Raw genomic sequence first — 17,418 nt, 5'->3', positions numbered from 1 at the left:
TTTAAGACTTGTTAATTTTCATTTTATATTAAAAATTAGAATAAGTCCTTTGTTTAGCAAATACAATCCTCTCTGCTGTTTTTAGAGAAAAATAAATATGGATCCTAGCCCAAAGAAGCTTACAGTCTTAGCAAACTCTTAGGTATCACAATGTCCAAGGTGATGTTACAAAGTGTACAAACGAAGTCCTATGGAGGTGGCACTTCCTGGCATAGCTGATGAAGATTTCATGTAGGAGATAACACTTGACTTTCCAAGTGAGAGAAGGAAGGACATTTGATGCATGTCAAAGTCTGAAGGTTATTATTTTATTTCTTTTAGATTTGCCTATTTTCAGAAGGATATGGCGTTTATTATGGCAATGTATTTTTAGGGCTGAAGTGGCTGTTTTTGATTCTAGTTCTTTAGATCCCTCATCACTTATTTAGTGACTATGTGGTGAAGAGGGGTAAATGCCATGGAGGGATTTTTGTTACTTACATTTCCCGAGAAGAGTGGGTATGCCCCTTCACACAGGGCCACATGATGATGAAACACCAGTTTGGTCAGGAGACAGACACAGGAGTGAGGTGAAAGCACAGTCCTTTATTGTGGTTTGCATGGACAAAGCAAGGCAGGGGAGAGAGGACAGTTCAAGATTGGCCAGTTGAAATGTTAATAGGCTCTGGGCAATACAGGTGGTCTCTAATTGCTCTGCAGTGATTTAGGGTGGGAAAAATATTGGTTTGGGAGAGTAAGATAAAGGAGGCCTTGGGGGTGCAGACTTGGGTTTGATTGGTTTGCATATGAAAGGTATATTCCCAGTTGATTATTCTCTCTAGGTATGGAACAGCCTCTCCCTGACCAACCCCCACTGAGATGTCAAGTTATTATAAAATACAGAAAACAAAAAACACGATTAATATACCTTTGAATTGCAATATCAGTTCTTCCTGAGTGTAAGCCTGCCAGCCCACCCTGCAGATTTTGGATTGCTAGTCACCATAATCATGAGCCAATTCCTTTAAGAAAATCAGTCTCTCTCTCTGTCTGTAGATATATAGCTATCTATATATATAGATCCTATATATTTATATGTAGATATCAATTGATTCTCTAGAGAACCATGTCTAATACAGCTTCCTTCCCATGGGTTTTGCAGAGGTCTCCTGAGCCCTACATATGAGCTGTAAGAATATCCCTGCGGCAAAAACAACTTTGGGTATCAGATATTCTGATTATATTCTGATTGCAGGCTTTCTCTCAGAATTTGGCCTGGCAGATCCCTACTCTCTTCATACTCTTCAATGTCTTGATGAAGACTTTTAAAAAAGTTTTTATTTTATTCATTATAATTTTTATTCATTTAATTTACTATTCAAATAATTTATTTGTAATATTCATGTTAGAGCCCAGCTCTGCTCTCCATACTCTAGCACTCATTTGTAACTTCCTGATCAAAATCACACATGAAAAAGAAAATGACTTTAGTTTATATTGTCACTAAGCCCAGAAAAATCCCTGCCAATCCTAAGCTGCCAACTTTTCTAGGACCTTCTTATTGGTGGAGAATTTTAAACTTTAGGTATTTTTACTCTATTCTTTTTACACATTTTCTGTGTCTCTTTTTTCTTTATTTTCCTCTCTCTCTTTCTCTCTGGGATTAAGCCTTATTGTTTCTTTGATTCTCTGCCTGGTGTTTTTTTTCTGCGCCTGTTATTTCTCTCTTTGTTTGGGATGAGACTTCTTTCAGTCTGCCCTTTTTCATTTTTTCCAGGGTCACTTCAATGAACAACCAAAGCATACCTGGTGAATTATTCAATTTTCAAATGTCAAATTATTCAAATAACTTATTCATTATTATTTTTATTTTTTGTGTGTTTTTTATTGAAATCCTAGTTAGTTAACCTACAGCATAATATTAGTTTCAGGTGTACAATACAGTAATTCAACACTTCAAAGCAACTTGTGCTCATCACAAGTGCCCTCTTTAATCCTCATCACCTATTTAACCCATGATCCCACCCAACTTTCCTTTGGTAACCATCAGTTTCTTCTCTATAGGTGAGAATCAGCTTCTAGATTTGTCTCTCTATATAAGATTTTATTTTATAGAGTGATCTCTATGCCCAACATGGGGCTCAGACTCACCATCACTAGACCAAGAATTGTATGGTCCATCAACTGAGCCAGCCAGGCACCTCATGAAGTTTCTTTAGTGAATTAATGAAGACTTTTAATTTCTTTATTTTAAAAAAAAATTTTTAGCAGGAGAGTGGACCCCAGTGATCTAAACCCCCTGTGGCAGTGATCTCCTGTCTGTCCCTCTAGACATACTCTCCACCCCATCCCACACCTTCTGTGGGGAAGTGGAAGCTGGAAGGCCTAAAGGCCTAACAGGCTCTTATTCTCTCTGGCCACAGTGAGCTCAGCCAGCGGGGAGATTCAGCTGAAGATCTGAGGAAGGGACAGAAGTGGTCATCGTGCTTATTTCCACAAAACCCCACTTGTGACGTTTCCTCAGTCAGCTTTGTCCCTCAGCTGTGGGCCCTGGCTCTTCTTCTCCCTCCCCTGTTCCCTGGGCAAGGGAGAGGGGATGGCAGAAGCTTCTGCCAGGCTCCTGCACTGGCCTCTTTTTCTCTTTATCCCCAACCATACCATGGTAATTAATTCTTTTGTAAAGAAATTCCACAAATTACCCTACCATAAGTAAGTGTGTCAGCTCCAATGTCCATACTTTGTAATGTCCACACAAAGTAATGATTGCATGCCTCTTTCATCTCTGTTTACCCTGTTATTCATCCAATTGTTGTGTCTTCTAATTCAACCACTGTGTTTTTCATACACATAAGGATATTGTGTTTATTAATTTTGGGGGATCTGTCTAATAATTTATTTCAAATAATATATAATGTCCAACCTTCTGTATTTCTTATGTGGCAATCATACTTCTCACGTGTGTAGTTATTTTGACACCAGAGAAGGACAGAAGTCCTGATGAGTTCAAGGGGAAGGGAGGATGGTGACCCCAGAACAGAGGGCCCAGGCACCAAAAAGCCACTCTTAACCTCTCCTCCATACTGCCATCTGCCAGGCATTTCCCACAGCCAAGGTGTCAATGCTAAAGCCCTTAGAAGAAATCATAGTGGAAGGACCAGGTAGTACCCCGCCCTCAGGGGTAGAAGTGGGGACATGGAGGGCACATATATCAAGGTGGCTGTTAGGAGCTACACACTAGTTGACACTGCCACCCTGGGATATACTGGCACATGGGAAAGATTAAGCAGAATTTGTCATATGGGATAGGATGGGGAAAGAATGGGACATGTAAACAGCCTTCTTCAAGTCCATCCTCTCATTGCCCTACCCTTTTAATCCAGCTACAGGCCACTTCAGGAAAACTTTCATTTCTCCAGGGTTTCTCATTGATTGTGCATTTCCTTCTCACCTGCCCTGCTCATCTAGGGTTGATGTTGGGGTGCAAGCTAGCAGCCCACTGGGAGCTTCTGATGGCAGATCTGGTGGAATCTACCTCAGCAGCACTCCCACCCGGTCCCCCAGCCACAGGCCTACTGGCCTTCCAGATCTTCTCTGAACCCTGACATTGGTCTTGTTATTTGGGATATTTTCTTGTCACTGACCAGGGCTACACTTGGGACAGTTAACCCAAGCCTCTCAAGGTACCTCTCAAAGTTAACCCAAGAGGGGAAGTCACACAGGATCTGAGGTGCTTGAGAATGGCCTACATTAGAGTGAAGACCTCTGAGCTCCTTAAGAGATCTGGGTTTGAATTTCTGCTCTGCTCTCTGCTATTTACTACCCACATGACCTCAGACAAGTTACTTAACCAACCTAGATCTTGAGTTTAGATCAATAATAAGAGATCAAACATGGATAATAATACTAAGCACTGAGGCTGGCTATGAGTAACAGGGAAGTAGGCTGTGGGGAAGCTGTGATTTGGCAGATCTTCAGAGTGGACTGGAAAGGTATTTGCATCTACTGAGTTAGGCGGGCCCAAGAAACTTCATGCTGGAGCAAACACTCACACCACTCCACACTTTACATAGAACCACAGCTACTGATCAACAAAGTCAGTGTGAGAGAAATCCAGCACAGTCAGCACAAGGCCACTATGGGTTGAAGGTAAGTGGAAGAAGTTCTAGGGGCAGTGGGTAGATAATGCTCCAAATCTGAACTAAGTGCTGACTCCCACCTTTTGGCCCAGAATTCCTGCCATTAAGCTCATAACTGAGTCTATTACTGGGGAATGAATGCCTTTTTTCTCACTTCTAGACACTGCTGAGCTGGAAAGGAAACCTCTGCATGAGTAGCAGAGGGCTAAAGCCAGCAAGATTCTGGTAACCATGTGCATGTGACTTCACCTGTTCTCACCCACTGGTGAGAGTGTAGGTTATTTGGGGGACAATATTGGAAAGGATTTGCACAAACACCTGATGGCATTTTTGGATACAATGGATCTGCACTGGTTGAGGGATGTTCCCTGATCACCAAGGGTTCAGGGTGGGGGTTTGTGGTTGTGAGACTCTTCTGAGTATTCTGCTAACTAGTTAAGATTCTGTGACCCAGATTTATTTGTAGGGGACAGCTCAGAATATGGCTTAGGGCTCAGTGCTGGGCCAGCAAATCCTGGGTCAACCAAACCACAAGCTAAGGCAGGCTCCCATGGGGTGGTGGGCTGGGCCTCTAGAGATTGGGGGAGGACAGGTACTGTGGGTACAAGGGGAATAGCCTCAGAGCAGACCTCTGATGGCAGCTGGGCTGTGATTTTCATATATGTGCGCCAAAGCGAGTACTGTCCTGTGATTTTTGACCTTAGCCTGGTAGCCAGAGCCTGTCACAGAGGCTCTGTTTGAAAGGCTCTATTTGAAGGGGGCTGTGGAGACCTGTGGGCCTGGAATATCCTTCTTCATCTCCAGCTCAGGGTGAATCATCCACCCCTAGGAGAACCTGTCCCTATTGCACCAGCCATTAGTGCTCTGTGGGATCTAGGACATGCCACTTCCTCTATGGGGTGAAGCCCTGGCCCCGAAGCCATGACAACTCTTTGGAAGACTCCTTAGGCTAGTGATTCAGTTCCAGATGGCTATCCAGGCCCTCAGTGTTCTTTCCCTTCCCTGCTTCTAGCCCAGGGAGGAGGGAGACCTTCATGTGCTGAGGAGCTTGAAGGGCAGTAGTGTGGGGGTGGAAGGTAGCTCTGACAGGTCAGAAATAGGAGGAGGAAGCTTCTTTAATGAGCTTTAAAATTTTTTTCAGGCCTGGAGCAAGCCTCAGATGGACAGGATTGCTCAAAGATGGACACATTTAAGAAGAATGTAGGACCTGTTGGGAGACAAGCTTGTTGCAGAGGTCCAGGAGGGGAATCACGGGGTCTGTCACAGAGTCCTTAGGGAAATCAGCAGTAGGAGGAAGGTCTGTGAAAACACAAGGGTTGTGCATGTGCTGGGCTTGTGGACAGTGCCTAGAGAAGAAAAGTCACTCAAAATAGGAGGTTTGTCCTGAGGAGGAGCAAAAGAAGAATCAGGATTGGGTGAGGTGCTGCGCTTCTCACTGATCCAGCTGGAGAAGTAGGTGAGCCTGGTGAAGACGCTGGGGCTGATAGGGTAGCGGCAGGCCTGACTCCAGCTAGACAACCCCATCAGAAACCAAGTACCACCATTCAGCTTGCAGACCAGGGGGCCCCCAGAATCTCCCTGAGGAAAGAGACAGCATGAGTCATGGGGACCCAGATAGAGGGGTACACACATGGTTTAGGCACTGTGAGGACAGTGGCTTTGCCTTCCACCAGAGTGGAGTTTAGGAAGCCTCATGTCAAGGTAAGACTATGAACTGTTCTCATCAGAATCATCTAGAGGATTTGAAAAATCCAGACACAGGGTCCCACTGCAGACCTCTTTGATCAAAATCACAAGGGTAGAGCTATGGAGCTCACTTCACCAAGCTGGTTGAGGGGACTCTGAGCAGCTTTCTAGCCTAGAAGGCTGGCTGTCACAGACCTATTTGAATATACAGGTGGAATCCAGATATCAGATACCAGCCCTTTGTGCTCCCAACCCTATTCAGAGTAGGTACCACCTGAAGTCCCATGGGGCCTACAGGACTCTGACTAAATGGTACTACATCCCACCTGGACATTTGTTTTGACTTACAATGTTCTCTGGTTTGTGGAGCTTCTTTAGAAAATGCAAACTGTCAGATGTGCTCAGAGAAAAAGAGGTGATCAACCCAAGTCCAGACTGGTAAGGTTGTCAGGATGGTAGGGACCCCAAGGGGGTTCCAGGAAATTACTAAAGATTTTGAAGTCAGGACTCCAAATCAGGGAGGCACCATCAGCATAATGCTTCCATCTCATGGGCTATAAAGTAGGGACCAAAGAAACACAGAGCCCTTCCAGCCTTCTGTCGAATAACATGATTGAGTACTCTATGTGTAGAAGACTGAAGTGACATGGAACATGAGCACAGATAGTACAGCACACACCATGGACGGATGCAAGACATGGAACAGAGGCACCCAGGGGGTGGTAAATGGCAGGAAGGATTGCCCTTACTGGGACATCAGAGGCCTCTAAGCAGAGATGGGAAGGATGAACAAGGCCTGACCTGGAAGTTGCAGGCACAGGGAGGTAGCCTGATTCGCACAGGTGAGGCTCTGAGAAGTGTTAGGCACAGGCTTATCAGCTGGGAGAGTATTGATGAAGGAACATTGAAGGATACTCAGCAGGGAACTAATGTGACCTAACCCAGATTCTAAAAGGGTGACAGCATGTTCTGGGGCTAGGTGAAGTACAGTGGGTGGCAGGGCAGAAATCAGCACAGGGAGACCTAGTCATGAACTACTGCAGCAGAAAGAGTGTGATGGAGACAAGCAAGAAATAGTGAGGCACAAGATTTGCCCTCCCTGACCTTTTCCCTCCATCTAAGGTAAAACTGGAGCAAGGTAAGAAAGGCAGAATAAGGGCTGAGTGGTGGGTCCTTGGTGTGTAGAGGTCAGAGAGAAGAGGAAGAAAGCAGGAGACACAGGAGGAGCTGCCTTTCAAGTATGATGGGATGTGCTACAGGGTACATGGCTGAGCACTGGGTGGGAGGAAGGCAGAGGTGCACCTAGGCATCTGGCTGTCTTGGTGAGACCACTTTGAAGGAGGGCAAGCACAAAGTCTGATAAATGGGCTGAGGCAAGAAAGAGAAGTGAGTAAGCAGGAAAGGTCTTTTGCAGTGGATGAGCCCTGCAGGGAATGCAGGCTGAGAATCAGGGTCCAGGGCAAGGAATTGGGGAGAAGGGAAGGTATGTGTAAGGTGTTTTAAGATGGGAGTCACAACAGTATGTTTCTGAGTTGGTGGGAGATGGTCAGGGAGAGAGCCAAAGAGCCAGCAAAAGGAAACAGGAGAGGAAGGGGCTCTGTAGGAGGAAGCACTGGGGGCCACAGCTCCATGGCTTTTCTAGGTTTGACTATGATCATGCTACCTCATCTTGGGCTATCCACTTTCCTCTCTGGGTCTCAGTTTCTCCATAAAATAGAGTGATTCCACAGAGTAGGAGAAAACTTTCTTCATACATATATCCAATAACATACTCATATTCTACAATTCAATGAGAAAGACACACAAATAATGGCAAAAAAACTTGAATAGACCCTTTCAAAAGAGGCAATACACATATGAAAAAGTGCCTATCCTCATTATTCACCAGAGAAATGCAAATTAAAAATCACATGCAATGGTTCAATTGAAAATGGCAGGCAACACGAAGTACTGAAGGCAATGCGGAGCAACCATGACGCTCAGCCTCTGCTGGTGGGAGTGCACATTGGTACCAGTGGACTGGAAAGCTGCTCTTCAGTATCATGAGAGATGAACCTATGCATACCTTATAGCACAGTAATTCTACTCCCAGGGTTCTACTCAACCAAAATGTGAACACATGCACTAGGATGCTCATGGCAAATCTATTTATAATAGTCTCAAGTGGAAACTATCCAAATGCCACCAAGACTAGAATGGATAAATGAAATTATAGTATAATCACACAATGGATACCATACAGCAATAAGATGAACAATGTAAACTACACCAAAGTTGGAAAAATCTCACATAGTATTGCCTGGAGGAGAGCAGATGAGAATGCATCCTGTATAATTCCATGCCGCAACACTAATCCACAGAGCTTCAGAAGCCAGGGCAAGTCTGAGAGTTGGTGACAGGAAGGCACTAAGGAGGGTTCTTTGGGTGCTGGTTGTTACATGATTGTGCCGATTTATTTATTTTTTTAATTTTTTAAAATTTTTATTCATTTTTGACAGGAGGGAAGAGGGAGGGACAGGGAGAGAGGGGGAGGGAGGGAGAACAAATAGGGAAGGGGCAGAAAGAGGGAGACACAGAATCTGAAACAGGCTTCAGGTTCTGAGCTATCAGCACACCAACAGCGAGATCATGACCTGAGCTGAAGTCAGACGCTTAATAGACTGTGCCACCCAGGTGCCAGACTGTGCCAGTTTCTAAATACACATCAAACAGCACACGTGGAAATTATGTCCTTTTCTATACACGCTATTCTTCAGCAATGTTTTTTTTAAAGAAGAAATGTATGGAATGAACTAGTATTCTTTGGGGTCTTCTGACTTTCAGTTCAGACATTTCTGGGGTGGGCTTAGGAGGAGGATGTCAGGGGCTGGGGAAGGATCCACAGAAGACACAAAGAGAGTGGGGAGAGATGCCACAGGCGAAGAGAGGCAGCCTGAGTTCCCACTAGATAAATAGAGCCAATCTCACTTACTCTGCAGATGGACTTTCCTGTCATGAGGTCCCCAGCACAAAACATATCTTCATGTATAGAATATTCACTGCTGCTGGAGTCTGGTGACTGGAAATACATTTTACAGACCTCACTGTCAATGATGCCAACCTCTCCCTCCTGCAGCTGGAATGGTGCAGCCAGGAAATCTGCAGGGAGTCAGGAGTGGGGGAAGGTCAGATGTGGGGTGGGGCCTGGGAGGGGGACTAGCTCCCTCCCCAACCTGCCTGCTAATGGACATACTGCCACTTCCAATTGACAGGATTAGGAAAGTCTCTCAGGGGACTTGAAAGGATGAAGGGACAAGACATTCAAGGCAGACAAGAGAGCAAAGGGTAGGGGTCTATGGTGGGAAGGGCTAGGAGGGAGGTCTGTGTGGCTGTAGTGGCCTGGGAGTTGAAAAAAATGAGACAAGTTCACAACAGGGTCCAGAGTGAGCAAGGCCTCCTCACCAGTATGTAGAGTTTGAATTTCATTCAAGCACACTGAGAAACCACTGAAAGATCTCCTTGTGTTTTGAAAGCAATTAATCTGGCAACTATGCAGAGATAGCAGTAGAGGCACAGAGGGTGGAAGCTGAGAGTCCTACTTGGCCTTATATTCCAGTGATGTGCCTAATAGATGCCAGGTGGGGTGAGGTAGTATGACAAACGAGACATAGCCCAGCCTCAACGAGCAACTGGTCTGCGGATGCTTTCCATGTGGATTCTATTTCCACAGATTGCTCACAGATTAGACTGGTGTTTTCATGTGGCAGCCCAGTGTCACAATGACAGCTCCCTCCTGTAGAGTGCTTGCCATGTAGAGCTCTCATATGTCCTCAGGGACAACCCCAGCCCAGCAACTGTGGTCAGAGAGGGGAGAGTGTGAAGGGAGAAGAACAGCTGCAGGCTGAGTCTGTTGTTCCTGTCAGCTGCTTTCTGACCTGTTGGCTGCTCTAACTTGCCACTTTCCCTCATACCCCAGTTCCTACCCTCTGACCAGTCTTGCAGAATCCTCCTTGCTCTGCCAGTGGTTCCATCCCAGGAGGGTGTCTTTGGAAATGGAGAGTTGGCTGTTCTCATGACTGGACAGTGTGACTGATATATAGTGGCCAGAAGCACAGCAAACAAAATCTTGCCCAAAATACCTCCACTGAGATATTCTGCCAGATCATGACCCTATAACCCTACAAATTATGGAAATTTACATTATATATTCTTCATTTTATGTTACATTTTCCTAAATCAAAAGTATTTGCCATTGTGCAAAAAAAAAATCTTTGCCCACCATTTCTCCTCTCTCAGCCTAAAAATGTACAAGCCCAGCAAGCTGGCAAAACAGGCAAGTTTTACTAAAGTTAATGGATGAGTGGAAGTGAGATTCACATTGGAAAATGTTCTTGATCCATAAACACCCAACTTTGCCTCTCAGGCCAGCAAGCAAACTTGTTTTCATTTCCTTACTGTTTTGCTGCCCCAAGTACCTTCCATGGTAAGGGAAGCCCAAGAGGTGTCTGATGAAGCTTTGGAGGGGCCTGACATGGTCTCATGCAGGACCTGTGAGTCAGACTGGAATCCTGAATGGTTTGGAATCAGAGAGCCCAAGTTCTTGATTCCAAAAGTTAGATACACTCAGACTTTTTGAACTGTGGACAGAAGGAAACTGAAGCTTTAGAAAGAAATGGTATCAGAGCTGGAAGGGCCCCACAATGGTCACCACATCCTCCTCCTCCTCAGCCCTTACCCTCCCTGCCTGCCCTGCTCCTACTCACCATCCTCGGTGATCATCCCCCAGCCAGTTATCCAGCAGCTGCTGTGAAGGGGCAGCTTCATGGTAGGCCCTGGGAGGCAGGCAGGGAGGATGTGCGAAGTGAAGTTCACAGACAGATGCAGTTGCAACAGGGCGATGTCACTGCCCATGAAGTAGTGCTTGTTAAAGTCACTGTGAACAATGACTCGATACACTGTCATCTGCCGGCTATGCTCAGTGGGATGTTGGAGCTGATGGTACCCGAGCAGGATCCTGTAGTCAGATGGTTCACGGGACCTGTTGTGAGAGGCTGTATTATCATCTGTCTCCTCTGAGCACTGGGCTAGCATCCTCACACCCTCACCTGACTGTCTAATCCTAACTCCCCTGACCCCATAAGCAACCAGACATCACCATTATTCCAGAGGTTGCTCTCTCCTCCCTTCCTAATATTCTCATCAGATAGGCTAGATTCCTGTCTATTGCCTCAGGAAATCTGTCCTTTGAAAGTTTCTAATGGCTTTCCAAGTATGCCCCCAAATCAAAGGAGAAGAGAATCTCAGTGCTGGAAAGAAACACTAGGGCACATCAAACTATACCTCTTCCTTTTAGAGCAGAGGAGACTTTGCTCCTTCCCAGCTCTGACCAGACCCATTGGAAGGTCCCATGGCTTGGAGTGTTCTCAAAGATACCATTTCCCAGCCCAGAATCATCCATTCTCTCTTCACAGTCTTCACACTCAGATTCCCCTAAAGGCTGCTCCCCATCTGGAGACAGGCACTCAATGAGCCTGTGTGGATCAAACAGGACCACATGGAACTGAACTTGTTTCTGGAATGTGAGCAACTTTCCAACATACATGGCCTGCTTGTGCAGCTCCCTTGCCCAGACTCCCAAGTGCCTGAATTCTTTTCTCACAAGGCCCTAGTAGCTCCAAACCCCTCCTCTGATGCAACCCGTGGTACCTCCCCTAACACTGGCTCAGGGTCTATCCTTTTCCATATTCTGGTCTTCCCATCCTGTGTCATAGTAGCTGGGTTTATGTCTCACTTTCCTGACAGGATGAGAAACTTCAAGGTAGGTCTTGGATCTCCACATCTTCCACAGTGGGGCCTGCCACCCATGAGTGCTGAATAAATGAACAGACCCTAAGTGGATTTCAAAACCAGTTGATGCCAGTGGCTCTAACTTCCTCTGACTTGGAGTGTGATGTTCTCCCCACTCCCTCTGGGCACAGAGTAAGCTCAGGATACACCAGAGGAGCAGCCCACTCTCCTGACTGTCTGTGTCCCATCCCAGGACAGAGGCCATTTGCTTCATGCCTCACTCTGCCCTATAGAGATAGTGGTGACCACAGCTCCTCTTAGGCACATAATTCTATAAAAGTAACAGGAATTTCTGGGTGCTAATTAAACAGGCAGAATCCTAAGATGCCTCAAGAGAGAAATGTGTTAGAATGTGCAGATTATTAGGACACAGGAAAGTCTCTGGCAGTTGGGCCCATGATGACCTTTCAACAGCCTGACTGGAAGAGGATAAATAATTGTCCATTTTATCCAGGCTCTTCCCAGCCCTGGAAAGTAGGGGCCCTAGAACTGTTATTCTGACTTACAGCCTAAAACCTGTGCCTCATCTCCACTACCATCTGCACAAGAGGAAACAAACCCACTGAGATCTTGTTGGCCTGCCCAGAGCTGGGCAAGAGGTAGAAACCAGAATCTACCTTGAGTAGGAACAGGACTTAGAATCCAAAAGTTAAAGAAGACAAAAAGGTGAGCTAGAGGCAATGAGTTTGGAACTAGAGTCTTTTTTCCAGTAATTGCTGATAATCAGACTAGAGTTAATTTCCACATAGGTATGTACAAATAATGTTCATGTAGCTGAGAAAACCACACTATTTTGTTGTGTTACCAAAGTGTGAAGAGGGGACAGATGGGAACATACCTGAAGGAAGAGATAAGGTAAATGGCCTTGTAATGGGGAATGGGAACTCAGAGTTAGGAGACTGGAGTAAGGTGGTGAGAAGGGAAGGCATTCCAAGTGGAGGGGACTGCTGGGTCAAAGGCAGGGGCAACAGCACACACAGATACCTGGTGGCAGCCAAGAAAAGTTCTAGGGAAAAAGGGCTGGGACACACTCTCCCCCTTCTGTTCTGTCCATTTGTGCTTCCTCCCCAATCCCACCGAAGTCACTGGCCCCATGGAGAACACGCACTTTTGGAAGCAGTGGGCAGCTGAGATCACCCAGTAGGCATCTATGAGGGTAGCTCCACAGATGTGCTTGCTGCGGTAGAGCAGGCTGGCCTGCCACGGCCACCGAAGGTCTGGCGCATTCTGGCCACCAAAGATCTTCCCAGTTACTGCTGGCTTCCCACACACTGTGAAGACAATCCTACCCATGAGACACTTGTATTATGGATGCCAGCCTTGGTGCCTCCAAATGTCAGCATCAACAGGACACAGGGCCACCATGACCCCGCTTCATTTTCCAGCTGGGAAATCCAAGCCCCAGGGTGAAGAGACATGGCTCATGTAACAAAAGGCCACCTTGCTTTGCTAGTGATGGTAGCGCTAAGGAAGCAGCCTGTGGGTCTGAGTAAGAAGGGGGGGTCCGTGATGCAGGCAGGTGCAGAGGTACACATCTGCATATCAGTGGGGTGCACAAGTCCAGGGCAGGAGGTGGTGCCATCCCAGGTGCTTCACCAGAGCTTATTTTACCTAACTGGCACACCACTGTTAGAAGTCCCAGAAACTAAGTCCCTCAGTAAGTCACTGAGGGAAGCTGTTTACTCAGGGCCACTGAGGATTAAGTGGTTGTACCCCTCCCACCTCAGCCCAATATTCTAGGGAGACTGGGGCCAAATGGAACACATTCTGCTTGACAATTCTCCTTCTGAAGTACTGCATCCCCATTCTTAAAATGAAGACTTGGAGGCCCTACACAAACAGGCCAGTGCTGGACCTCTGCTCCTGAACTGAGGAGGCTAGAGATCCAGTGGCAAAGCGCTGGCAGGGAAGAGGGGGTGCGGTGTCCTCAGCCATGGGTCTCTCTTACTGTGCCCATGGGCGACCTAGGAACTCTAGGGTCCCACTCTAGGGTGGAGGTGCTCCTGGCTGGAGGGGTGAGTGAGGGCCCTTTGCCATATTCTTCCTGCACTCACCATCCACTGTAGCTCCCTCGGGCTCAGCACGCAGCATCAGTGGGCACAGCCAGAGCAGCGCTGAGGCCAGTGCACAGGCCCCCTGCCAGCCTGAGCCTGAGCCCACTGCCCGGGCGTTTGCCATCAGGCCAGTCCAAGTCGGCTTCAGCTATAAGCGGCCTGCACTGCGCGAGGCCGCAGGGGCTGCTGGGAAACCGCCTCCCTCCGTGGGGAGTGTCCACCTCCTGCCCTGCCTTGCAGTTTGTTTGGGTACCAGGAGGAGGCAGCGGACCCACGCACCCTGCCAGAGCCCCCAGGCTGATGACAGAAGTAGAGGACACATAGGGTCTTTTGCTCAGGGACCCCAGTCTGATGGCGGAGACCTTAGAGGGGTTATGGTGTATGCCTAGGAATATGCACTAATGGTCAGAAGTCAGGTGTTTATGTAATGTCACCAAATACTTCTAACTGGCTTTCAAGAACCAATGCACTCATTTCTACCCCTCCCCCATTCACATAATTAGGTCAGACCCACTACAGATAATATCCCTTTGTTATACTCACTCGTGCACTAAAGATGATATAATCATGGGGTGGATATTTCATTATAGTCACAGGCAGCAACAAGGTATTATGCAAGGGTATGGGTTGTATGGGGAGTTCAACCTCTGGCTGCCAACAACTATGTTCTTCCCAAATGCAGAATCATGCACTATATCCCAAGGTCCCTAAGAGTCTCATCCCATTACAGTATTAACTCAAAATTCAGAGTCTCATCTGTTACAGGAGGTCACTAAAAGGATCCGACCACTGGTTGGTCTTAGGGCTAGATCCAGGCAGAAGAGGCCCCCTCTCTCTCCCCTGGCCTTGGAATGTATGTTTTGCCCATCAAGTTGCAGCTGCTTCAAGGACACAGTTTTGAGAGAGTAAGGTGTTGTTGAGACCATCTAGACTGAATATGTAACTTTGCCTAGTAAAGGCCTCTATATAAACCTTAAGATCCAGTGTAGAGATGTACCCATCTTGTAGCCACCCAAGGCAAGCCTCATATATAAGTTCTCTTGCTAATTAAACCTGCCACCTACAGCAGCCTGCCTCTTTTTCTAGCTTCTCCTTGCCCTCCGTGAAAAGGGGCCTATCTGTGAGCCAACCTCATCATTAATTGTACGGATCAGTATCTCATCAACTCAAAATGCAAAATCTCATCATTGAAATCCTCTAAGTTAGGTGGGGGTGAAGTTTCTAGCTTTAATCCATTAAACATAGCTCTTAAGCACAATTTTCCCTCCATCTGAGGACCTATAAAACTAAAGAAACTACCTACCCAACATTCCCAACATACAATGCTGGGAAAAGCATAGGATACCAATCCCAGACATTGCCATTCAAAGAGAGCAGAGGAGGGGAGATGGAAAGTTACTTGTCTGTAAGTTTGTATAGCCTACTGGACAAGACCTCAAGGCCTTGGGAAAGAATTCTCTGTGACTCATAGCTCTGCCCTTTAGACTCTTGGTCTTTTAATTTTAATATTTGTTTCTTTTTTTTCATTATTTATTTGCTTTTTGTTTATTTTTATTTTATTTAATTAATTAACTTTTAAATTTACTGTATACACTGTATGTTATGCCAAGAGACACAGAGACCAACCAAGACTACTGAATCTGAATTAAGGGAGTCTTTATTACTGGCTGGGACCACACAGAGTTAACAGAGAAGTCTAAATGTGCCGCCCTGAGCCCAAGACTCAGGGCTTTTTATAATCAGCAAGCAGGCAAGTGGGGAGTACAGAAGCAGAATTGAGTGGTTATTGTAAAAAAAAAAAAAAAAGGCTACAAAGTGATAAAGAGAACCCCTCTTATCCTGGTATGTAGGACAATATGTGTTATTTTGAAAGCAAGATTTAGGATAGTTGGGGAGTTTCAAGGGAATAGCCATTATCTCAAGGACAAAGTATGCAAACGTGTCATAAACAACCAGTGGCATGGGACATTAACCCTTGACCTCTTATTTGTTTTTTGGTTTTTTTCCTTGCACCTGAAGATAGTTATGTAGTCCTCGAAGTGTAGACCCAGTAGGTAAACTCTGGGTCAGGATGGAAGGACTGAAGCAAAACTCATGTATAACCCCACTGGCTTTAGGTATATGAGTCAAATCATGGACTCATCTTGGTTGAGCCTGTTGTAGGAAGATCTTAAGACCATTATCTTTATTAAATTTATCTTCTCTTTTATAAAGCTGAGTAGCCAATTTATGAGGCATGGGTGAATAGGAGGCCCAGTTGCAAGAGAACTAGGGGACCTATAACAGGTGAAAGGAGAGTTGTTAACCAGGGGGACCATGAGAATAGATATTGATACCAGCTCTTACCTTGTTTTCTTAATTTTTCTCTTTTTTTATGTTATTTATGACCAGGGCCAAGCTCTCTCTGGGTATTCCAGAATAGTTTATATAAAAACAATAGGCTTCTCCCTGTGCAACACATAGATCTCCTTGTTTTTAAAAGTAGGATGTCTAGCCCTCACCAGTTTTGGAGGACAACCTCAGCTAGGGAGTCACCTATGAGCTAACAGAGTTCGACTGTAAAGACAGGCTGTCAGTGAAACAGGGTGCTGTTGAAAGGACCACCAAATGCTAAATAGGAACGAGGCAAGATTTTATTCACTGCCAGGCCAAACCTGATCTCCTGATCTTAAAGAGAAAAGTGCATAGAATGGTCCCAAACAAAGGCAGCAGTGAGATTATATAGACAGAATACATCGTTTTTAGTTAACCAACTACCATTCACAGCATTCCATGGTAGCCAATTACATTGTAATACACAGATGCTAGTATTGGTGGGAACCTATCATTATAAAGTTCTTTGTCCTTTTAAAATGACCAACCATAGGCAGTGACTAAGCGAATTTTTTTTCATGTAGGCTTGGCCTTATGAACTTATCCATTCATTGGGCAGGTGCCACCAGCCTGCCTGGTCTTGGTAGCCTCCTTTCTGTTGGTTCTTTAACATTTCTTCCTTGGAATAGTGTGGCTTAGGTGGAAGAGTGGACATGGGGACAATGAAGTGCTGGAATCCAGATCCAGCAGGTCCAGGGTTCCCTAAAGGATGGACAGTGTCAGCAAGAGAGAGTGAGAGAGCTTCAAGTTTCTTTCTGATCACCAGGAAAGCATCTCTTCTCTGTCTGTTTTTGTGTCTTTATGTATAGGTCAAGCAATAACATGACATCATCAAATAGAATTTTTTACCGTGGCTAATTTTTTATAAGATTTTTTTAAACAAAAGTGTACAGAAACAGATTTTACAGAAGTATTCTTGTAGAACCACCCCCTTCATTCTTGATGTCAGCACCCCAAAACAAGAAATAACAAATTTATCTTATTTTGCACAGGTTGTTTTTTTGCCAATACTGATGACTTTGTTTTTAATGAACAAATTACAACCAAGTCATGTAACATACTTACAGTGAGGTTTAGTTAATCTTATAACCAAGAGAATAACAGGAAGTTTTTAGTTAAACACACATCATTTAAGTCAGTTATGCTAAAATTAAAACATAAGTTGTATATAGATAGGCTAGGAATTATTTTATTTGGCTCATTAACCACAAGAGAAAAAAAAGTTTGTTAACAAGTTGCTTGAGAAAGTCTTTTCTTTGATGTAAGCACAATGGGGGCACCATGTGTGTAGCCTTGCACCTGGGTTTCTGTTCTTATCCATTCTCATAACAGAGATCAGTACAAGGGAGGATATTTGTAGAATG

At 45.4% G+C, this 17,418-nt stretch overlaps 1 protein-coding gene across 1 annotated transcript; it reads right to left on the bottom strand.

The window, feature by feature from the left end:
• Positions 1-5,212: 5,212 nt before the first annotated feature.
• On the bottom strand, positions 5,213-13,810 carry LOC115286586 (serine protease 40). The gene is made up of 5 exons (XM_029933035.1): positions 13,682-13,810; positions 12,736-12,898; positions 10,544-10,818; positions 8,773-8,939; positions 5,213-5,693 (listed from the first exon to the last, which is right to left on the bottom strand). Exons 1-5 carry the CDS (start codon positions 13,803-13,805, stop codon positions 5,376-5,378), a joined length of 1,047 nt encoding a protein of 348 aa, XP_029788895.1. The 5' UTR covers positions 13,806-13,810; the 3' UTR covers positions 5,213-5,375.
• Positions 13,811-17,418: the final 3,608 nt, after the last annotated feature.

The sequence above is a fragment of the Suricata suricatta genome, chromosome 3, assembly GCF_006229205.1.
Source record: "Suricata suricatta isolate VVHF042 chromosome 3, meerkat_22Aug2017_6uvM2_HiC, whole genome shotgun sequence".
In the NCBI taxonomy this organism is placed as follows: domain Eukaryota; kingdom Metazoa; phylum Chordata; class Mammalia; order Carnivora; family Herpestidae; genus Suricata; species Suricata suricatta.
This window is presented reverse-complemented; position numbering and strand designations above follow the sequence as displayed.